At 40.5% G+C, this 23,368-nt stretch overlaps 2 protein-coding genes and 2 long non-coding RNA genes across 6 annotated transcripts; 1 reads left to right on the forward strand and 3 right to left on the reverse strand.

Annotated features, from left to right (window-relative positions):
* Positions 1-1,525: 1,525 nt before the first annotated feature.
* LOC125714652 (cholesterol 24-hydroxylase-like) lies at positions 1,526-17,597 on the forward strand. Of its 3 annotated transcripts, none has more exons than XM_048985428.1 (15): positions 1,526-2,028; positions 12,225-12,302; positions 12,430-12,511; positions 12,686-12,759; positions 13,448-13,534; positions 13,881-14,019; positions 15,117-15,227; positions 15,327-15,483; positions 15,647-15,709; positions 15,863-15,935; positions 16,063-16,147; positions 16,251-16,361; positions 16,532-16,620; positions 16,727-16,793; positions 17,282-17,597. In XM_048985428.1, the coding sequence occupies exons 1-15, from the start codon at positions 1,886-1,888 to the stop codon at positions 17,429-17,431; spliced, it is 1,509 nt and encodes a 502-aa protein (XP_048841385.1). In that variant the 5' UTR covers positions 1,526-1,885; the 3' UTR covers positions 17,432-17,597. The 3 variants fall into 3 exon arrangements, with proteins under 3 accessions (XP_048841385.1, XP_048841383.1, XP_048841384.1); XM_048985426.1 differs by lacking the exons at positions 12,225-12,302; positions 12,430-12,511; positions 12,686-12,759; ... (9 more) ...; positions 16,727-16,793; positions 17,282-17,597 and adding exons at positions 2,629-2,706; positions 2,826-2,907; positions 3,201-3,274; ... (9 more) ...; positions 7,116-7,182; positions 7,671-8,313 and having other exon boundaries at positions 1,527-2,028; XM_048985427.1 differs by lacking the exon at positions 1,526-2,028 and adding an exon at positions 9,344-9,838.
* LOC125714654 (uncharacterized) lies at positions 7,545-9,321 on the reverse strand. The gene is made up of 3 exons (XR_007383818.1): positions 9,080-9,321; positions 8,063-8,183; positions 7,545-7,786 (listed from the first exon to the last, which is right to left on the reverse strand). It is a non-coding gene; the product is annotated as an uncharacterized LOC125714654 (long non-coding RNA).
* Positions 17,288-18,830, reverse strand: LOC125714656 (uncharacterized). Its single transcript, XR_007383819.1, has 3 exons — positions 18,705-18,830; positions 17,671-17,791; positions 17,288-17,397 (listed from the first exon to the last, which is right to left on the reverse strand). It is a non-coding gene; the product is annotated as an uncharacterized LOC125714656 (long non-coding RNA).
* A 3,375-nt stretch (positions 18,831-22,205) lies between these two features.
* LOC125714653 (T-box transcription factor T-like) lies at positions 22,206-22,899 on the reverse strand. Its single transcript, XM_048985429.1, has 2 exons — positions 22,850-22,899; positions 22,206-22,494 (listed from the first exon to the last, which is right to left on the reverse strand). The coding sequence occupies exons 1-2, from the start codon at positions 22,891-22,893 to the stop codon at positions 22,224-22,226; spliced, it is 315 nt and encodes a 104-aa protein (XP_048841386.1). The 5' UTR covers positions 22,894-22,899; the 3' UTR covers positions 22,206-22,223.
* Positions 22,900-23,368: the final 469 nt, after the last annotated feature.

Here is a 23,368-nt window from a genome sequence, read left to right on the forward strand (position 1 = left end):
TATTAAGAGTAACACAAGCAAGGGGCTATTTACATTTTCCCAGCATGCTCCGGCACTACAATATATTGCTGGGTTGCCAATTCTGATGCATCTGGCGTGACCTTCTCGCTTTCAGTCTCTCATGCTCTTGTCAGAAATCTTTATTATTCCATAATAAGCCCCAGAATTAGTTACGTCAAAAGTGTTGGGGTTGTTTGCAATAGCGGTGTGCCATACTGCAAAATTTGGTATCGATCCAATACCAAGTAAATACAGGGCCAGTATTGCCGATACCAATATTGATAGTGATTCTTACTTATAGAAACAGCTTATGTACTGTCATGTAGAGGGGAGCAGTGTGTCATGATTTATGTGGTGATTGCATCATCAATATGCTCAATCCGAATACATTTTCATGACCACTACGGTATTATGTGATTTTTGCTTTCGACTATTAATTAGTTAATCATATGGATGTTAAAACTCAGGACAGACTTTAAGCAAAGTTTTTAGGCAAATAAAAAATATATATATAAATTTTATATTGCTGCAATGAATTGAATTTGCAAACATGAAATCTGCACACAATTATAACTGAAGAACTATTGTTTTAAACTTAAATTCTTCTATTTCGGTTAGAGTTTTTGTTCAGTTTTTCGTTGAGAAACAATAACATAATATGATAAAAGTTCTCATAGTAACGCAAGCGTCCGCTAACATGCTGTAGAGAAATCTTTGGTCAAGTGTTTCTAATTTCTTTCAACTCCATACAGGCATTCAAACGTTTTCTTAAAAGGAAGCATGAAGCCGAGGAGAGGTGTTTTCATTTACAGTTTGCGATGTTTTCAATTACAGCAGTAAAATACCTCGACACGACGCTCCCCTTGCTGTCTGCAGTGCCATCACGTGGTCACCCACTGCAGTCTGCGCGTGTCATTTCAGCGCCGCTGAGTCACGTGACGTCACGACAACAAATCACAACCAAGCAGAGGAGGAGTAATGAAAGTGTTACATACATACATGTTAATTACTGTAAAAACTTGTCTCTAACCAAAGTTGGCAACCTTGATGTCTGTCTTTATTTGTCCTGAGAACCCTGTAAATTAAACTGAACAAGAGTTTTAAAAGTGAATATGTGTACTCAGAGATTAAAGAATCTGATGAGATTTGGTTATTCCTCATGGCCTAAATTAAGTAGGTTTTGACTTGTCTTTGGCGTTCGGGCTGCTTGCTGTGAGAAATTCCTGGTCATCCTGGACAGTGTGCAAGGGGAATTATTTAATTATAGGCCCAAATGCCTGATTTGTTAGGAAAACGTGATTTAATTAGAGAATATTATGAGGATTAAAGTCATATGCCTATTGTTACTGTATAGTTGAGTCTTTGCTTTACTGTACAGTAGGCACTTTTATAATCACTTTGGGACACTAGGACATGGTGTACTTATCACTATAGCTAACTTCTGACTAAGGGGTTAAGCATCAAAGAGGCTTCACAAGTATAACTTGACCTAAAATGGACTCCGTAGTAGGGTTTATGACCGGGTAAACATTACAACACGAAATGTCCCCTTACGACCAAAGTAGAAACTGCAGCTTCTGAACACGGGCTTTTGTTTTCTATGCTTAAAATGTAGAACTGTCATTGGGCACCACGATTTTGTTCTTTTTACTTCTATTCCTTTGTTTTTAAGGGCCATAGAAATTCTGCGGATTAATTAGTTGCAGTTTTTTTCTTTTTTAATGGTAGTATAAAGTAATCCGTGCGAGCCGTATCCACCTTCCTTATCGCCTTCAAGTACCTTTGCAGTACTTGGCACTGCTGTGGGTTCAGTCGGTCTCAGCTTCGTATGATCGGACGAAGCAGAAAAGCAGGACATAAAGAGAAATAACACAAAGGGATAAACATGTTGCAGAGCCTCGCCGGATGGATAGGCGCTGTTATTTATTACCTGTTTGTATTACTTGTGATCGCATTTGCATGTTACTGTTTGTACATAAAGTACATTCACATGAAGTATGACCATATACCCGGACCCCCACGAGACAGGTAAGACGACGCTTAATATTTTCGACTTTGGAAAACGATATTAATAATAATCAGCGTAGTCAAATCACTGACCGCATCATCTTTACGCTTTTCTTTATAGAAATTACACTTTATGTAAACTTTGTGTAAACTCTTTACCTTGCAGGATAGCCTCTTACTCAGTCTGTTTTAAATACCGTTTTCATCTAAATAATTTCACCATTAGCAACTGATCTCTTTTGGCATTTGAGTATAATTATTTGTACAGTTGCGCCGGAGCATGCTGGAAAAAATGTGAAAGCCCTTATATGTGTAATTATAATATTTATCGTATTTCGGGTCGTCATGGGCGCTCCTGCATGTCATGCGTGAAGCTTGTCCATTCTTTGCGTGTCTTTAGCCGGCGTATAAATTAAATCTCTTCTATTCATGTGTGAATAATTTTGAATTTGGATGAGCAGTGACTTTACATATAACAAAAACATCTCATTCTCTAATTTTGATTGCCACTGTATAGACTCAAATGACTGATAGATAATGAATACCTTTGGACAAGGTCATTGTTCTAGGTGTACCTTAATAATAAAGGTTGATAACATTCCTATGTGTGGATCCTTTCAGCTTTTTTTTAGGACAATCCCCTTCAATACTAAGACGGTTCAAGGCAAACCAGTCAGTGCATGATTTATTCCTGGAATGGTGAGAAAACTCTCCACAGTCTGCTTTTGCAATGACATTTAACGGGGCTTAATTGATTGATTAATTGCCTTTCACACCTTAAGCTCCTGATCACATATTGGCATTGGCACTCTGCGCAGGTCTCTCAAGTATGGCCCTGTCTGCCGAATCAACATGCTTCATTATGTTGCCATAACCGTCGCAAGTCCAGAAGCCACAAAGGTGCACAGACGTTGTACTACAGACTCTAGTGTTTCTCAAGGTTCTATTGAACATATGAATTCCATCCATCCATTTTCCAACCTGCTTTTCCTCCTGGGTTGTGGGGGGTCCTGAGCCTATCCCAGAAGCTACGGGCACGAAGCGGGAAACAACCCAGGAGGGGGGGCAGCCATATGAATGCCTGAATAATTAACTCCTAAAAATGATTAAATGTCCTTATAAAACACACTATGAAGTTAATTTGGAGATGTCTGCTTATATGCGACTCATTCTTGCCTTTCCTTGATCCACAGGAATTCCTGATGTCATCAAAATACCCCAAGGATGCTTTTGTCTACAAAGGTCTCTTCAACTTGTTTGGGACAAGGTAATTTAAAAACACTCACAGTGGTGCCCTTTAAAGACCGGCCCATACCTTTCTGAAGCAGAGTTTTAAATGCACTTTTCATGTAATGATGATTTATTTTCTTTCATAATCATTCAATGACTATGGTTCTTCCATGAGTTAATTACGTGCGAATCGAATAAAATGAGACCTAGAACCTTTTTCGCACAAAGAGTGCTGGACCACAGCTTGAGCTGGAACAGCTTAGTTTTGGCAGAGGTCTCAGAACTCAGCAACAAGGAATGGGGGCACAGGGTTTACCTAGGTCACCCCTAGGTGGGGATTATCATTATTTAATTGATTAATAAGGTCAGTTTAATATCTCTGTAGTGTGAGATGTGCAAATGGGTCACAAGGTTGGCTGTGTGCTTAGGCATGTGAGAGCAGACTTCTGACTTTGCCCGAGTCCTTAGATGTTTCCACCGGTTATTGTGTCATCGTCCAGTGTTGGCCTGCTAGCAGAGCCCCTACCCTGTATTCACTTACCTTGCCTTCTTGATAACTTTACATGCTATTGTCTTTTTGTTTACTCTGCCTCTTTTTCTGTGAACTTCCTCTGATTCTGGTTACAGAAAATTAGATAAAACAATACATGAAATCTCCAAAAAACTAAATATTTTTAAGTATAAAAATTTTGATTTAATTTCAGTTTGTTTTCAATGTAGATTTATGGGAAATGGCTTGGTTACGGACACAGACCACGATCACTGGTACAAACAGCGCCGGATTATGGACCCCGCCTTTAGCAATACGTAAGGACAGCCACTGTCTGCCATGACATCTCTCCTCACTGCTTAGATATATCTCATACCTTCTCATCAAAGGCCATAACTGTGTCATTTGCCTTAACAAGCACTGCATTATCTTATTTGTACACTGTGTTTTTCCTGAGTTACTGTAAAACTCTTCCCAGCTGATTTTCCTAAAGCAAAAGAAAACATTAAAAACAGAAAAAAAGGCAATTTTCCTCTAATGCATTTCCCGGAAAATAAACTTCTGGGTACTTGAATGTAAGCTGCTCATGTACGATGCCTGCCAAAGGCACAGCACTAATGTACTTCGGCAAAAACTGTTGGTGAGAGACACTGTTTGTGACAGGTACCTGAGGGGGTTAATGGAGACCTTTAATGAGCGTGCGGAGTTTCTGGTAGAGAAGCTGGAAGAAGCTGCGAAGAACAACACATCTGTGCACATGCACAGCCTGCTCAACTGTGTTACCCTTAGTGTCATTGCCAAGGTGCTGCCACCTCTCTCTTTGTGTCTGTTTGTCTCATCCTTCTCTCTCCATTCAAACTATATATTTTTCTGTAGCATTGTGCTAAATGGGATAATATAATGTGAGACACCAGCAGGCTAGCTCAGAGTAAATCCACATGGATGGACATTAAGGAGGTCCTCCAATGTAAAGGGGAGAACTTTGGGGTTGGTGGCAAGATTGGCATTCCAAGCACCAGCATATAACTCACAGTGGTCCGTTTGGACTAGTGTGGTACAGAAGTATGGCCCGCCATATGGCTGCTCTCAGGATCTCATCCCTGAGGAGGTTTGTCATGTGGTGGGTGCAGCAATGCGCTATAATCAGTGCATGTTCTTTACCTCCTACTCCTATAGAACTGTATTCCATGCCCCTAAGGGGAGTTGGTATAGGCTAAAAAGAATTAGGCCTAATATATAGCCTTGAGGTACACCACAGGAGGAATAACCATCACATATGTCCTTCCCATGAGATATAACATAAACCACAACATCTGCAATACCAACCCAATGCTGTACTCTGTTCAGCAGAAACTTGTCAATTGCACAAAAGGTTGCACTAAAATGTGACAGTGGCAATGATTTGTTTCATGTATCTCTATCCAGTCATACTTAGGTGTTCTTGTTTTCCCACTTTATCCATTCATACTCATGTCATGACCTTTGGTAACCTTGTCTGTTCATATTCAAGTAATTGCTCATTGGAGTTTTGCTTAAAGAAAAATTATCCTTGGGCAATACCAAAAACATGATTGGTTCAGAGAGAGAACCAATCAGATCGTAGAGGAGGTGGGACCAAGACATCTAATTAGTTGGTCCTGTCTGCTCTAGTAGCTTACACCCACCTCCTCTGCAATCTAATTTGTTATCTCTCTGAACCAGTCATTTTTCATTCTGTCCTCAGAACATTTTTCTGTAAGTAAAACTCCCATGAGCCAAGTCATCCACCTTATTCACTAATTGTTTTTCAGGTCGCCTTTGGTATTGATGTGAATTTGCTAGAAACTGAGTCTCCATTTCCCAAGGCCATAGAGACATGCTTGAAGGGTATGGCGCACCATTTCAGAGATCCAATGATACAGGTGAGGAAATTTAGTTAATTTGCTGAAATGAGTGGAAAACCCTAAATGTCATGATAATTTTCTTTAACGTGTCACTCTCATCCATTTGTCAATGTTCAGCTGAAGCCGTGGATGTGGGGTTTTACTAAAGAGGTGAAGGAGGCCATACGATTTCTACGTAGGACTGGGGAAGAGTGTATCAGGGAGAGGAAGAATGCTATCAAGAATGGGGAGGAGGTGCCAAAGGACATCCTTACCCAGATTCTGAAAACCGCCGGTATGTTCACATGCCTCACAGTGCTCCATGGAATATGGGTAATAGCAATTCTTGTTGCCATTAATACTCATCTAACATGGATACACAATAGCCCTCGATCATGTGACTCTTACTTCATGCCACCTTATTAATTCACACTTTGTTTTGTCATTTATTTTAACAGAACTAGAGGAGCATGATGATCATGAGCAAATGCTGGACAACTTCCTTACTTTCTTTATAGCTGGTGAGACACTTCACTGTGCTTTTTGGAACATGTCCTGTTCCCTAACGGAACCTTGGCAGAACATAGTACATGTCTATGCTGAAAGAGTCTGTGATGTCAGATCAGTGTATGAAGCAGTTTCAGTGTGACCTTCATCTGTTTTACTTTTTGCAGGGCAAGAAACCACAGCCAATCAGTTGTCCTTTGCTGTACTGGAACTTGGAAGGCACCCTGAAATACTAGAGAAGTATGAAAAAGCTATATCCAAAAATGAAACATTTTCATTGGGAAATACATTGTACTTTCCACATATATACATAGAACTATACCTGAAACTAGGTGATTTTTGTTTTTGTAGACTCAGGCAAGAGGTGGATGATGTCCTGGGTGTAAGGCAGGACATTCAGTATGAAGACCTTGGGAAGCTGACCTATATGTCCCAGGTAACATCGACACAGCAGAAAAGCACCATGATACCAGTGCTTAGAAAATGAGCAGCATAATTTCAGTAACTATTGGAGAATGACTGATGGTTGATATTCACAGGTCCTGAAGGAGACACTCAGATTGTACCCCACAGCTCCTGGAACCTCACGGTGGATTGCTGAAGACATGGTCATAGAAGGAATTCACATTCCCGGAGGGCTTCCAGTTGCAGTTAAGTTTTTTGGATTGTAGATTAAAAAGTTTACGAAAAGCCATTATGTTCTCTATGTACTCAGTTGTTTGTTTCTGTATGTAGGTTAAGTGATTTCTTTTTACATTCCATGATTGCTAAGTTATGTTCAGCTTCTCCTCTTTTCCTTTTTTCTCTTGGAAATATCTAGATGAGCTCTTATGTGGCAGGGAGGATGGAAGCGTTCTTCCCGGATCCGCTGAAGTTTGATCCTGAAAGATTTCACCCTGACGCCCCAAAGTAGGTCTACGTATCCGATTTAGTATGACGGCGGGTTAACTTCCAGAACTCACTCGACACACCCATATTGGCTCACTGACGGTGCGTGTGTCTCTGTCGTCTCGCTTCAGACCCTACTACACCTACTTTCCCTTTGCCCTGGGACCTCGCTCCTGCCTCGGGAAAACCTTCTCACAGGTGAGACTAAAGACATATTGTGTTCAGATAATTTACTCATGGTTAGCATGGTATTAACCAGCACGTGCAGCCTGCTGGTGTCTCACATTATATTGCCCCATTTAGCACGAAATCATCTCCACGCATTATTTACTTTGGGCTAGCATGTTGGCATTCATTGGAGCTGATGTGGTTTATTTGGTACTGCGTATGCCTGGCCTCATTGTTCTGCCTTTAAAATAGAACATGGGAAGTTTAACAACAAGAAAGTTATAATGTAGTTTTGGCGTTATAACAGCAGTAATAAAATGGGGCCTATTGACATTACTGGAACACGAGGCTGACAGACTAGATATATACAGCCAAAGAAAAGATACTCTGTATGAGTTTATTATTACTATTGTTATTATTTTTATTCACTTTGCTTTTAATGATTTTACTATAATGCCTTAACCACTACACGCCCTGGAGCCCCGTACTGATTTATTACCCATGTTCCTTCTGTGCAGATGGAGGCAAAGGTTGTGCTGGCCAAACTGGTGCAGAGATTTCATTTCCACCTGCTCCCCGGCCAGTCCTTTGAGATCATGGATGTGGGAACTCTGAGACCCCGCAGTGGAGTTCTCTGCAATATAAAATCACGAAGTCAGGCTTCTTAAGCCTGGGCCGCCCAGTGCAACAGATCATCATCACTTTACAGTCAGGATCTTAATTGCTAGAAGCAGGCTGCATTCTTCATAGGGGCATGTAAGGTTTCAGCTTAAAAAATCAACCACTCAATATACTCGTACTACTAAATATCCACTAATAAATACATTTAAGTCTAAATTTCCTGCATGGCTGGTACTCTGGCTTATTAGTTAGCATTGTTGCTGCTGGCCTTCGCGGTCTGTGTGCGTACTTCACTTGTGTTCCTTGTAACATGTGTGTGTCCTCTGGTGAACTTCCATGCCATACAGAGTCTTCCCCTGCCGCCTGCCCTGGCTTGTCTGGAACAGGCTTCAGGCCTCCTCTCTGTAACCCTGACAAATGGTTAGAAGAGTGATGGATGGATGGAATTCCAGACATTTTCTTGTTTTAATGAGTGATGTAATTGAATATACAATGGGGTTCGTATGCTGTGTCATATTAAACAATGATGAAAAAAATCAATTCACAAGCTCACCAAACTCACGCTTTCAGTCTCTCATGCTCTTGTCAGAAATCTTTATTATTCCTTAACAAGCTCCAAAATTAGCCACGTCAAAAGTGTTGGGGTTGTTTGCAATAGCGGTGTGCCATACTGCAAAATTTGGTATCGATCCAATACCAAGTAAATACTGGGCCAGTATTGCCGATACCAATACTGATAGTGATACTTACTTATAGAAACAGCTTATGTACTGTCATGTAGAGGGGAGCAGTGTGTCATGATTTATGTGGTGATTGCATCATCAATATGCTCAATCTGAATACATTTTCATGACCACTACCGTATTATGTGATTTTTGCTTTCGACTATTAATTAGTTAATCATATGCATGTTAAAACTCAGGACAGACTTCAAGCAAAGTTTTTAGGCAAATAAAAAATATATAAATTTTATCAATTGAATTTACAAACATGAAATCTGCACACAATTACTGCTGGAGAACCAACGTTTTAAACTTAAATTCTTCTATTTCGGTTAGAGTTTTTGTCCAATTTTTTGTTGAGAAACAATAACATAATATGATAAAAGTTCTCATAGTAACGCAAGCGTCCGCTAACATGCTGTAGAGAAATCTTTGGTCAAGCGTTTCTAATTTCTTTCAACTCCATATAGGCATTCAAACGTTTTTTTTTAAAGGAAACATAAAGCCGAGGAGAGGTGAACAAAACTACCTTAATTCACCCCTGGTCATGACTAAAATATTACTTTCACCACTATATAAGCTACCTGGATATTCTTCGCGTCTCCGAAAGGACTCTGCCAGAGACCTCTGTCTATGTGCCGGGGTTCTGGGTCAGTCTGAGGGGTTTCCCTCCTCTCTTCCTTTCTTTTACAGCTCGGGAGTTCCCTTTCTCGTGGTTTCTCGTGTATTTGTATAAGTTGGTGGTGTTGCCACAGTAGCGGACAGCCCTCCACCATCAAACAGGGTTGACAAGTATAACTTTACCTAAAATGGACTCCGCATTAGGGTTTATGACCGGGTAAACATTACAACAGGAAATGTCCCCTTACGACCAAAGTAGAAACTGCAGCTTCTGAACACGGGCTTTTGTTTTCTATGCTTAAAATGTAGAACTGTCATTGGGCACCACGATTTTGTTCTCTTCACTTCAATTCCTTTGTTTTTAAGGGCCATAGAAATTCTACGGATTAATTAGTTGCAGTTTTTTTCTTTTTTAATGGTAGTATAAAGTAATCCGTGCGAGCCGTATCTACCTTCCTCATCTCCCCCAAGTACCTTTGCATTACTTGGCTCGGCTGTGGGTTCAGTCGGTCTCAGCTTCGTATGATCAGAGGAAGCAGAAGAGCAGGACATAAAGTAAAATAACACAAAGGGATAAACATGTTGCAGAGCCTCGCCGGATGGATAGGCGCTGTTATTTATTACCTGTTTGCATTACTTGTGATCGCATTTGCTTGTTACTGTTTGTACATAAAGTACATTCACATGAAGTATGACCATATACCCGGACCCCCACGAGACAGGTAAGATGACGCTTAATAATATTTTCGACTTTGGAAAACGATATTAATAATAATCAGCGTAGTCAGATCACTGACCGCATCATCTTTACGCTTTTCTTTATAGAAATTACACTTTATGTAAACTTTGTGTAAACTCTTTACCTTGCAGGATAGCCTCTTACTCAGTCTGTTTTAAATACCGTTTTCATCTAAATAATTTCACCATTAGCAACTGATCTCTTTTGGCATTTGAGTATAATTATTTGTAGAGTTGCGCCGGAGCATGCTGGAAAAATGTGAAAGCCCTTATATGTGTAATTATAATATTTATCGTATTTCGGATCGTCATGGGCGCTCCTGCCTGTCATGCGTGAACCTTGTCCGATCTTTGCGTGTCTTCAGCCGATGTATAAATTACCCTCCCTGTGTGTCATACTGTCCGAATTTTGTTCCGCGTTGTCTTGGTTTGCTGTGCTTTACAATACATACCATGGTAATGAAAATTAGAAAACAAGAAACATTCTTATAATCAAAATTACAGCTTATCCGAATTTAAAGTTATTCTAACATGAACAGGAGAGATGTATTTTAATCACATTTCTTCAGTGAAGGCTATGGGGCGCCGTTTGTAAGGGTAGCAAACATTTTTGTACTTGCCACTTTTTCAACATTTAGTGCAATTTTCTGACATTTAGCTAGAAGTCAATGGTGTTGTGGATCATCAGGTTTTACTTGCTGTGTAAATTATGTTCAAAGTTGTTTATCATATGTAAATATAAATGGTTTGTCTATATATAAATATTAAATGTAAATATTAAATATAAATGTTAAATGTAAATATAAATGTTAAATATAAAACTTAAATGTAAATGTAAATATAAATGTTAAATGTTAAATATAAATGTAAATGTTAAATCTAAATGTTACATGTTAAATCTAAATGTTAAATGTTAAATATAAATGTTAAATGTAAACTCTAAATGTTGAGAACGTATGCAAATTAGCCACGCCCATTTGCGTAAAATGGGCGGTACCGACGAGAGTGCAGGTTAGGGCTGATGCGGGACAACATGGCGAATTCCACTCACTTAGAGGCCATAGAATGTGCAGTTTTGCCAGTTGTTCGTGCTGCGTTACATGGTATTGCTATACAGCCGGGAGCAACATCATGTACACCTTCCACTGTGACATCGGGAAGCTATGAATATTTATATATAGACAAACCATTTATATTTACATATGATAAACAATTTTGAACATAATTTACACAGCAAAAAAACCTGATGATCCACAACACCATTGACTTCTAGCTAAATGTCAGAAAATTGCACTAAATGTTGAAAAAGTGGCAAGTACAAAATGTTTGCTACCTTTACAAACGGCGCCCCATAGAAACCTGTGCCACTTCACAAATAAATGGTTTAAACAAGAAATCTGAAGAAGGCATATGATCAAAATTAGAGAATAAACTGTTATACTGAACTTGGCGATTTTTGGATTTAATCTGAAATATCTTGAAATATCTGGCAACCCCAGTGTATTTGGCAACATTGGTTGGAATTTTGCAAAATGGTGGATTTCTCCAAGGTGACTAAAACACTGTGACGTCAGGTTGATCAGATAAAAGCTGATGGGTTGACCCTCTTAGTCAATGGAAGAGAAGTTAGTCATTCCAAGAGCTTCATTTCTTCATGGGAAACATTATTCGTGGCATTGACTTAAGGAAAGACTCCACCAATAGTGTCTGAAGAAATCAGTAATGTTGGGAGGGATAAGTGTGATAGTGTGGGGTATGTTCTCTGTCGCAGCAGTCTGGCCTCTCATACGCCTACATGGTAGGATGAAAGATAATGAGTATCAGAACATGTGGATCCTGAAAATGGCTTTTTTGAAAGTTTTATTGTACATATTCAGTATTTGAGAAATGAAACTCTTGGAACGACTAACTTCTCTTCCATTGGCGTAGAGGGTCATTCCACCGGCCTTCATCTGATCATCCTGACGTCATGGGAGTTCGGTCACCTTGGAGAGGTCCACCATCTTGAAAAATTGCCTATCAATGTTGCCAAATAGATTTAAGATATTTCAAGATATTTCAGATTAGATCCAAAATCCAAAAGTGTAATAAATCTTTCTCTAATTTTGAAACATTTATTTTGTGATGGGGCATAGCTTTTGCAGATGAAATATGATTAAAATACATCTCTTCTATTCATGTGTGAGTAACTTTGAATTTGGATACGCAGTGACTTTGCATATTACAAAAACATCTCATTCTCTAATTTTGATTGCCACTGTATAGACTCAAATGACTGATGGATAATGAATACCTTTGGACGAGGTCATTGTTCTAGGTGTACCTTACTAATAAAGGTTGATGACATTCCTATGTGTGGATCCCTTTCAGCTTTTTCTTAGGACAATGCCCTACAATGCTAAGACAATTCAAGGCAAACAAGTCGATGCATGATTTATTCCTGGAATGGTGAGAAAACTCTCCACAGTCTACTTTTGCAATGATATTTAACCGGGCTTAATTGATTGATTAATTGCCTAATTGCCTTTCACACCTTAAGCTCTTGATCACATATTGGCATTGGCACTCTGCGCAGGTCTCTCAAGTATGGCCCTGTCTGCCGACTCAACATACTGCATTCCGTAGCCATAGCCGTCGCAAGCCCAGAAGCCACAAAGGTGCACAGACGTTGTACTACAGACTCTAGTGTTTCTCAAGGTTTTATTGAACATATGAATTCCTGAATAATTAACCCGTAAAAATGATTAAATGTCCTTATAAAACACACTATGAAGTTAATTTGGAGATGTCTGCTTATATGCGACTCATTCTTGCCTTTCCTTGATCCACAGGAATTCCTGATGTCATCAAAATACCCCAAGGATGCTTTTGTCTACAAAAAGCTCTTCAACTTGTTTGGGACAAGGTAATTTAAAAACGCTAGAAGTGGTGCCCTTTAAAGACAAGCCCATACCTTTCTAAAGCAGAGTTTTAAAGGGACTTTTCATTTAATGATGACTTATTGTCTTTCATAATCATTCAATGACTATGGTTATTCCATGGGCTTATTACATAAGAACGTAACAAAACGAGACCTAGAACCTTTCTCGCACAAAGAGTGCTGGACCACAGCTTGAGCTGGAACAGCATAGTCTTGGCAGAGGTCTCGGAACTCAGCAACGGGGAATGGGGGCACAGGGTTTACCCACAGTAGGTCACCCCTAGGTGGGGATTATCATTACTTAATTGATTAATAAGGTCAGTTTAGTATCTCTGTAGTGTGAGATGTGCAAATGGGTCACAAGGTTGGCTGTGTGCTTAGGCATGTGAGAGCAGACTTCTGACTTTGCCCGAGTCCTTAGATGTTTCCACCGGTTATTGTGTCATCGTCCAGTGTTGGCCTGCTAGCAGAGCCCCTACCCTGTATTCACTTACCTTGCCTTCTTGATAACTTTACATGCTATTGTCTTTTTGTTTACTCTGCCTCTTTTTCTGTGAACTTCCTCTGATTCTGGTTACAAAAAATTAGATAAAACAATACATGAAATCTCCAAAAAATGAAATAATTTTTAAGTATAAATTTTTTTATTTAATTTCAATTGTTTTCAATGTAGATTTCTGGGAAATGGCTTGGTTACGGACATAGACCATGATCACTGGTACAAACAGCGCCGGATTATGGACCCCGCCTTTAGCAATACGTAAGGACAGCCACTGTCTGCCATGACATCTCTCCTCACTGCTTAAATATATCTCATACCTTCTCATCAAAGGCCATAACTGTGTCATTTGCCTTCATTACCACTGCATTATCTTATTTGTACACGGTGTTTTTCCTGAGTTACTGTAAAACTCTTCCCAGCTGATTTTCCTAAAGCAAAAGAAAACATTAAAAACAGAAAAAAAGGCAATTTTCCTCTAATGCATTTCCCAGAAAATAAACTTCTGGGTACTTGAATGTAAGCTGCTCATGTACGATGCCTGCCAAAGGCACAGTACTAATGTACTTCGGCAAAAGCTGTTGGTGAGAGACATTGTTTGTGACAGGTACCTGAGGGGGTTAATGGAGACCTTTAATGAGCGTGTGGAGTTTCTGGTAGAGAAGCTAGAAGAAGCTGCGAAGAACAACACATCTGTGCACATGCACAGCCTGCTCAACTGTGTTACCCTTAGTGTCATTGCCAAGGTGCTGCCACCTCTCTCTTTGTGTCTATTTGTCTCATCCTTCTCTCTCCATTCAACATATATTTTTTTTCTGTAGTATTGTCTCCCAATCTGGTCTTTGGGGACCCACAGACAGTCCACAGACAGTTTAAAGATTCTGGATGGTGTGTAACCGAAGAGTAAATCCTTTGTTCATTTTAAAAGTAGCACCATCTGGAGACATATATGTAGAGCTGTATTACCAGCAACGCTATGAAACTGTGGTGAAGTGGTGGGTCTGAGGATAGGGATCTGTGCCAGCAACTGGAAGGTTGCTAGTTCTAAACCCTCAATGCCCAGAGCGATTCTACTCTAATGGGCCCTTGAGCAAGGCCCTAAACCTGCAATTGCTTTGGCCTGGGTATGATGTTAATCTACATCTACCACATGGATGTAGATTAAGCAGGTCTTCTAACTTACAGGGGAAAATGTGGGGGTTGGTGGCAGGATAGGCATTCCAGTCACCAGAATATAACTTACAGTGGTCCGTTTGGACTAGTGTGGTGCAGAGGTGTTGCCCGCCACATGCTTGCACTCAGGATCTCGTCCCTGAGGTTTGTCGTGTGGTGGATGCAGCAACGCGCTATAATCAGTGCATGCTCCTCACCTGGATGCGCCTCCTATAGAACTGTATTCCATGCCCCTAAGGGGAGTAGGTATAGGCTAAAAAGAATTAGGTATAATATATAGCCTTGAGGTACACCACAGGAGGAATAACCATCACATATGATGTCCTTCCCGTGAGATATAACATAAACCACAACTCCTGCAACACCAACCCAATGTTGTATTCTGTTCAGCTGAAGCTTATCAATTGTGTAAAAGGTTGCACTGAAATGCAACAGTGGCACTAATTTGTTTTGTTTTCCCACTCTATCCATTCGTACTAGATCGTAGTGGATGTGGGACTAAGACATCTGATTAGTTGGTCACGTCTCCTCTAGTAGCTTGCACCCACGTCCTGTACAATCTGATTATCTCTCTGAACCAATCATTTTTCATTCTGTCCTGAGAACATTTTTTTGTATGTAAAACTCCCAAGAGCCAGGTCATCCGCCTTATTCACTAATTGTCTTTCAGGTCGCATTTGGTATTGACTTGAATTTGCTAGAAACTGAGTCTCCATTTCCCAAGGCCATAGAGACATGCTTGAAGGGTATGGTGCACTATTTCAGAGATCCGATGGTACAGGTGAGGAAAATTGGTTAATTTGCTGAAATGAGTGGAAAACCGTAAATGTCATGATAATTTTCTTTAACGTGTCACTCTCATCCATTTGTCAATGTTTAGCTGAAGCCGTGGATGTGGGGTTTTATTAAAGAGGTGAAGGAGGCCGTACGATTTCTACGTAGGACTGGGGAAGAGTGTATCAGGGAGAGGAAGAATGCTATCAAGAATGGGGAGGAGGTGCCAAAGGACATCCTTACCCAGATTCTGAAAACCGCCGGTATGTTCACATGCCTCAGAGTGCTCCATGGAATATGGGTAATAGCAATTCTTGTTGCCATTAATACTCATCTAACATGGATACACAATAGCCCTCGATCATGTGACTCTTACTTCATGCCACCTTATTAATTCACACTTTGTTTTGTCATTTATTTTAACAGAACTAGAGGAGCATGATGATCATGAGCAAATGCTGGACAACTTCCTTACTTTCTTTATAGCTGGTGAGACACTTCACTGTGCTTTTTGGAACATGTCCTGTTCCCTAACGGAACCTTGGCAGAACATAGTACTTGTCTATGCCGAAAGAGTCTGTGATGTCAGATCAGTGTATGAAGCAGTTTCAGTGTGACCTTCATCTATTTTACTTTTTGCAGGGCAAGAAACCACAGCCAATCAGTTGTCCTTTGCTGTACTGGAACTTGGAAGGCACCCTGAAATACTAGAGAAGTATGAAAAAGCTATATCCAAAAATGAAACATTTTCATTGGGAAATACATTGTACTTTCCACATATATACATAGGACTATATAGGAAACCTGAAAGGCCTGAAACTGTCAGTGATTTCTTTTTGTAGAGTCAGGCAGGAGGTGGATGATGTCCTGGGTGTAAGGCAGGACATTCAGTATGAAGACCTTGGGAAGCTGACCTATATGTCCCAGGTAACATAGACACAGCAGAAAAGCACCATGATACCAGTGCTTAGAAAATGAGCAGCATAATTTCAGTAACTATTGGAGAATGACTGATGGTTGATATTCACAGGTCCTAAACGAGACACTCAGATTGTACCCCACAGCTCCTGGAACCTCACGGTGGATTGCTGAAGACGTGGTCATAGAAGGAATTCACATTCCTGGAGGGCTTCCAGTTGCAGTTAAGTTTTTTGGATTGTAGATTAAAAAGTTTACGAAAAGCCATTATGTTCTCTATGTACTCAGTTGTTTGTTTCTGTATGTAGGTTAAGTGATTTCTTTTTACATTCCATGATTGCTAAGTTATGTTCAGCTTCTCCTCTTTTCCTTTTTTCTCTTGTAAATATCTAGATGAGCTCTTATGTGGCAGGGAGGATGGAAGCGTTCTTCCCGGATCCGCTGAAGTTTGATCCTGAAAGATTTCACCCTGATGCCCCAAAGTAGGTCTACGTATCTGATTTAGTATGACGGCGGGTTAACTTCCAGAACTCACTCGACACACCCATATTGGCTCACTGACGGTGTGTCTCTGTCGTCTCGCTTCAGACCCTACTACACCTACTTTCCCTTTGCCCTGGGACCTCGCTCCTGCCTCGGGAAAACCTTCTCACAGGTGAGACTAAAGACATATTGTGTGCAGATAATTTACTCATGGTTAGCATGGTATTAACCAGCACGTGCAGCCCGCTGGTGTCTCACATTATATTGTCCCATTTAGCACGAAATCATCTCCACGCATTATTTACTTTGGGCTAGCATGTTGGCATTCATTGGAGCTGATGTAGTTTATTTGGTACTTCATATGCCTGGCCTCATTTTTCTGCCTTTAAAATAGAACATGGGACGTTTGACAACAAGAAAGTTATAATGTAGTTTTGGCGTTATAACAGCAGTAATAAAATGGGGCCTATTGACATTACTGGAACACGAGGCTGACAGACTGGATATATACAGCCAAAGAAAAGATACTCTGTATGAGTTTATTATTATTATTGTTATTATTTTTATTCACTTTGCTTTTAATGATTTTACTATAATGCCTTAACCACTACACGCCCTGGAGCCCCGTACTGATTTATTACCCATGTTCCTTCTGTGCAGATGGAGGCAAAGGTTGTGCTAGCCAAACTGGTGCAGAGATTTCATTTCCACCTGGTCCCCGGCCAGTCCTTTGAGATCATGGATATGGGAACTCTGAGACCCCGCAGTGGAGTTCTCTGCAATATAGAATCACGAAGTCAGGCTTCTTAAGCCTGGGCCGCCCAGTGCAACAGATCATCACTTTACAGTCAGGATCTTAATTGCTAGAAGCAGGCTGCATTCTTCATAGGGGCATGTAAGGTTTCAGCTTAAAAAATCAACCACTCAATATACTCGTACTACTAAATATCCACTAATAAATACATTTAAGTCTAAATTTCCTGCATGGCTGGTACTCTGGCTTATTAGTTAGCATTGTTGCTGCTGGCCTTCGCGGTCTGTGTGCGTACTTCACATGTGTTCCTTGTAACATGTGTGTGTCCTCTGGTGAACTTCCATGCCATCCAGAGTCTTCCCCTGCCGCCTGCCCTGGCTTGTCTGGAACAGGCTTCAGGCCTCCTCTCTGTAACCCTGACAAATAGTTAGAAGAGTGATGGATGTATGGAATTCCAGACATTTTCTTGTTGTAATGAGTGATGTAATTGAATATACAATGGGGTTCATATGCTGTGTCATATTAAACAGTGATGAAAAAAATCAAATCACAAGCTCACCAAACTCACGCTTTCAGTCTCTCATGCTCTTGTCAGAAATCTTTATTATTCCTTAACAAGCTCCAAAATTAGCCACGTCAAAAGTGTTGGGGTTGTTTGCAATGGCAGTGTGCCATACTGCAAAATTTGGTATCGATCCAATACCAAGTAAATACTGGGCCAGTATTGCCGATACCAATACTGATAGTGATTCTTACTTATAGAAACAGCTTATGTACTGTCATGTAGAGGGGAGCAGTGTGTCATGATTTATGTGGTGATTGCATCATCAATATGCTCAATCTGAATACATTTTCATGACCACTACGGTATTATGTGATTTTGCTTTCGACTATTAATTAGTTAATCATATGCATGTTAAAATTCAGGACAGACTTTAAGCAAAGTTTTTAGGCAAATAAAAAATTTAAATTTTATATTGCTGCAATGAATTTAATTTGCAAACATGAAATCTGCACACAATTATTACTGTAGAACCAACATTTTAAACTTAAATTCTTCTATTTCGGTTAGAGTTTTTGTTCAGTTCTTCGTTGAGAAACAATTACATACATGATAAAAGTTCTCCTTTCATTACACTCATAGTAACGCGAAATCTTTGGTCAAGCGTTTCTAATTTCTTTCAACTCCATACAGGCATTCAGACTTTTTTTTTTTTTTAAAGGAAGCATGCAGCCGAGTAGAGGTGAACAAATCTACCTTAATAGATTAATAGGTCATGACTTAATAGGTCATGACTAAAATATTACTTTCACCACTATATAAGCTACCTGGATATTCTTCGCGTCTCCGAAAGGACTCTGCCAGAGACCTCTGTCTATATGCCGGGGTTCTGGGTCAGTCTGAGGGGTTTCTATGGCGTTAAATTAGTGCCAAAAGTCGTGCGCATAAAAACCACGCGCGCATATGCGCTCGCGAGCAGAAAATCCATGCTCTCTACGCGATTGGCTATTTGCTTTGGTAGAAGATAATTGACCAATGGATGTGGGATTCACACTGTCATGATGTCGGAGCAAGTAAGTCTTACACTGAGTTCACATCTTTTAGAGATTATGTTTTCATATTCCACGTTGAGGATTGGAATCGTGTGTGTCTTAATTAAAGCAGAGCTTGAAATTCAATACGGTATAGCTAGTGTCTCGTGCAATACTATTTATTCACAGTCTGCTATCATAATTTGGGAATTTCCCGCTTCGTCTTACCGTATATAAAAGAATGGGCCAATGTACGATAAATTGCATTGTGAATAACATTTCTTAATACAACATCACAAATCCAATTTAATAAATTCAAATCCTGGGAAGAGCGCTCCTCAGATATTAGTTCTCGGGTTAGTGTTAGCAGACTATAGGCGAAACCACCTTAAGTGCTATCTGTTAATGTTTATTAAATTAGCATTAGAATGGAGAGGTTTTTAATATCTTTTGTCCTTGTAGCTGCTAAATACACTCATTATTAAAGCCATAAAGTTGTCTGCCTACTACATTGGAATCTCCACTGACTAAGTGTTTTTGATGGATTTTATTTAACTTTATTTGACTCTGGTCCTTAGATCTAATGTCATACTTCTTCACTTATATTGTTTGTGAAAAGGTTTACCACGGTCAAACAGGGCAGCCACTACATCATCATACATGAACAAGCACCTCACAAAACAAAAACATTTCATTTTCATAATTAAAACTTTTGAATGGTAGGCCTAGTGTGTGGATCAGAGACAAGATCTTGACACCTCATTAACTATAATTTGTTCTGTGAACAACTCAGATACCACCTTCTCGAAAGTCTTCTGCATAAAATGAAATGGGATTCAGCGCGACTCCACTAAATTTGGATTACCTGGAGTTCCTTTGTCATCAGGAGCTGTATCTTCTGCAAGCCCTGTCTAATCACATTGAAGTACCTCCTGCTATCACCCTGGCTTTGCAAGAGCTCTTTGACCTTGTGAGGGCACATCTGGAACGTCCAGCCCCATGTGTCACACAGGAAGTCACTGCCACCAATGGACGACCCAAGATTTTGATTGAAGAACAACGTTTGAAAGAAATGCTCCATACTCAACTTCCTGTGCCTTGCATAGCCACACTGATGGGTGTTTCAAGAAGAACAATCTTAAGAAGAATGAAAGAGTATGAGCTCTGTGTTAGGGACACATATAATTCCATCAGTGATGAGGAACTTGACAATTTGGTTTCTTCTGTCAAGAATGATCTACAAAATGCAGGCTACAGGATGGTCAGAGGGAGGCTGCAGTCAATGGGCTACAGGGTTCGGTGGAGAAGAGTTGTAGCCTCCATGCATAGGGTTGATTCCATGGGCATCATATCAAGGTTGTCAAGTCTTGGCTGTGTTGTATGCAGAATGTACTCTGTACCAGGGCCTTTGTCTCTGGTACACGTGGACACAAACCACAAGTTGATCCGGTTTGTATTAGCATCAAATTTATTTGAAGTCTGTTCATCTACAGCCCTGGGTGGATTGGTGTGAGGTGGTGGTGGGGCTTTGGAGAAGATTTCCTGCCGATCAACACTGGCAACTTATATCTATGTGTCATGGAGGTCTCGGGACTCACAGATATTCAGAGACATGTGGATAGTTTACCGGTGTTTTTCAGCAGGAAATAGTTATTACTACAAATTGTCACCCCTCCCCACAGAAACTGGATCTGGCTATAGTGGAAAAATCTTTTTTTTATTATTTGTGAGAACTTGAAAGCCCTTAAATTGCTTTCAGCAAAGTAAACAAAACTTGGAAAAAATATATGCTCATTCAGCAACAGTTTATAATCTGGGGTGTAAAGTGGTCAGGTTTGCTAGTGTATTTGGTTATTTGTCTATCCTAGCCTGTTGCAGTGTATATTTCCTGTATATTTTGCATGTAAAAATGTTGTTTGTTATGTCAGTGCTTAATATTATCATGTAGTCTTCATGAACTTTGTTTTAACCTGACTTAATGGCTTTCTTCATCTTGGCCAGGGACTGCATTTGAAAAGTAGCCACTTGACTAAAATTGGCACATTTTCAGAAATGCCAGCAACAATACTGATAATGAACACCCCTCTAACTGACTCTCAGTTGGTTTAGAAAAAAGACTTTTAAGAGAAAAGAAAGCCTTCCTTTGGTTTTGCATTTTTCTCTTTTTTGTTGGCTGTGCACAACATTTCAGAAGAATACATTACAATTAAATTAATTAAGAAATAACAGATTGCTTATATACAATATTAAGGTGATAACAACAACCCTCACTGTCTCTAGGTGCTGGTTCAGACAGGGCATTCTGCAGCAGGGACACCACCCGTCGTGCAGCATTCTGCAAATCTCCCTATCACAACAGCCCACATAACAGAATAACATTAGTGTATGATTCAGTAGGGCTAGTCCAGGTCTGGAAAGTAGTTGGGCCAGATTTTCAAACCAAGAAATTTAGCTGTGTCAGACATATTCAGCGGCCCAGTAAGCAGCAGGCAGGGACGGATTACGGACCGGGCCAGTGGGGCCGCTGCCCAGGGGCCCATGGGGTGCAGGGGGCCCGTGGGGCCCCTAGCCCAAAACAATTTGCAACGCTTATCAACAATGTATTTTCGTTTGTCTATTTTAGAGGGCCTACATTCTTTGATCCTCTGCCTACAAGGGCCCCTGACCCTTAGGGAGGGTGTTTGGCTGCCAAGGGCCCTTGAATTGTTGTGGTGGTGGTGGTGGTGGTGGTGGTGGGGGGGGGGGGGTCCCTCGCGAACGTTTTGCCCAGGGGCCCACACAACCCATAATCCGTTCCTGGCAGCAGGTAATGGCATTTTAAACAAACACAAATCAAGGTACATTATTTTAAAAAGCTACAACTGAACAGAATCTGAGAGCAATATTTTTTTTCCACTTCTGAAATAAGAAAAATATTTTGGTCGTATCTGACCTAGACACATCTCAAAGTGCATAAAAAGAAAAAAATGCCTATTAGATGGTAAACTGCCAGACATAAAGAAAAAGGGAAAAATCGGCTATAATCATCATCCGCTTATACTATAGTGATCCATTTCACCCACACAGGCATGATCACCATAAGCGGTTTCCACATTATTGTCGAGGTGACTATTCACTTTACCTCTGCTTTCTCCGACATCTTCCTGATTCTGCCGCAAACAAGGGGCTCAGGGTGGAGACTGAGGGTGTTAAACAGACCAATCTTACTTTTGTCACTGAATGCAACAAATAATGTATTTATCTGTCAAAAGTCTAGCACCAGGAAAAGCAACAGAGTGACAGTAGAAACTGCAATAATAATGGAAGTGCGCCGCCCTACAGGGAAGGAGGAGTGATGGGAGTCCCGGTGGTGGCTAAGCGCGGGTGGGGAGAGGCGTCATACTGTGAGGCTTCATGAACTTCCGATAGAGCAGTGCTGTCATACAGCGGGGAGCCTGAGAGGGGCACTGTGGCCGGGTGCAAGAGCCCTGGGTAATGAGTTGTAGAGCTGCGCAGGAACTGAGAGCCCAAGCTGTTGGACATTCCACTGGACTGGGAGACTGGGGTGAGCGAGGAGGAGCTCATTGACCACCAACTGGGATACTGGCTGTGTGTGAGCAATGGGGTGGAGATTAAGGAAATACGTTAAATCAGCATGCAGTGTTGCCGGGCTCACCTGGAGCTGCTCTCCTTTTCAGCAGTCCATTAAGCAGCAGGTAATGGCATTTTAAACAAACACAAATCAAGGTACATTATTTTAAAAAGCTACAACTGAGCAGAGTCTGAGAGCAATATTTTTTTCCACTTCTGAAATAAGAAAAATATTTTGGTCGTATCTGACCTAGACACATCTCAAAGTGCATAAAAAGAAAAAAAAATGCCTATTAGATGGTAAACTGCCAGACATAAAGAAAAAGGGAAAAATCGGCTATAATCATCATCCGCTTATCATCCGGGCTCACCTGGAGCTGCTCCCGGAGGTGCCGCTATGACTCATGGGTAACATGCCGGAATGGGACGGCACCTGTAGGCTGGACCAGTTGTCATGGGACGGCAACATGGACAGACAGGTAGACGAGCTGTCTGAATAAGCAGCTGCAAGTATAAAACAATAAATGAAGCAGGTATGTGGTGGGCAGTGTTACAGCGTCCTTAATATGGTCAGTACAGAAAAGGCATGTCATCATGTTATATATATACTGCCTCCAGTTACTTATTGCCTAACTTTAATACATTGATTGATTTGTTCACTGCTGCAGCCTGTGTCAACTTTCCTTTCAGACAGATGTAAAGTCCTTTCTGCTTTTGTTCTGTGGAGTTTTTTTTGAACAGCATATGGCTGAATTCTGTTAAACCTCAGACTGAAGAAAATTGTGTTAATTGAAAAGCAAATATCAAAAACTCAGTCTGCAGGAATGTTTTTCAGAATATTTCTGTGGACTTTTGGAAATTTCACGAAATTCCATCACTCGATTACATAA

The sequence above is a fragment of the Brienomyrus brachyistius genome, chromosome 19, assembly GCF_023856365.1.
Source record: "Brienomyrus brachyistius isolate T26 chromosome 19, BBRACH_0.4, whole genome shotgun sequence".
NCBI classification, from domain to species: domain Eukaryota; kingdom Metazoa; phylum Chordata; class Actinopteri; order Osteoglossiformes; family Mormyridae; genus Brienomyrus; species Brienomyrus brachyistius.

Coding starts and splice junctions, on each gene's coding strand:
- LOC125714652 (XM_048985428.1), top strand. CDS start 1,886: ATGTTGCAGAGCCTCGCCGGATGGATAGGCGCTGTTATTTATTACCTG. Junction 15,484..15,646: donor CCAGATTCTGAAAACCGCCG/GTATGTTCACAT, acceptor TTATTTTAACAG/AACTAGAGGAGCATGATGAT. Junction 16,621..16,726: donor TTTCACCCTGATGCCCCAAA/GTAGGTCTACGT, acceptor GTCTCGCTTCAG/ACCCTACTACACCTACTTTC.
- LOC125714653 (XM_048985429.1), bottom strand. CDS start 22,893: ATGTTACCCATGAGTCATAGCGGCACCTCCGGGAGCAGCTCCAG. Junction 22,495..22,849: donor ACCTCCGGGAGCAGCTCCAG/GTGAGCCCGGAT, acceptor GCTCACACACAG/CCAGTATCCCAGTTGGTGGT.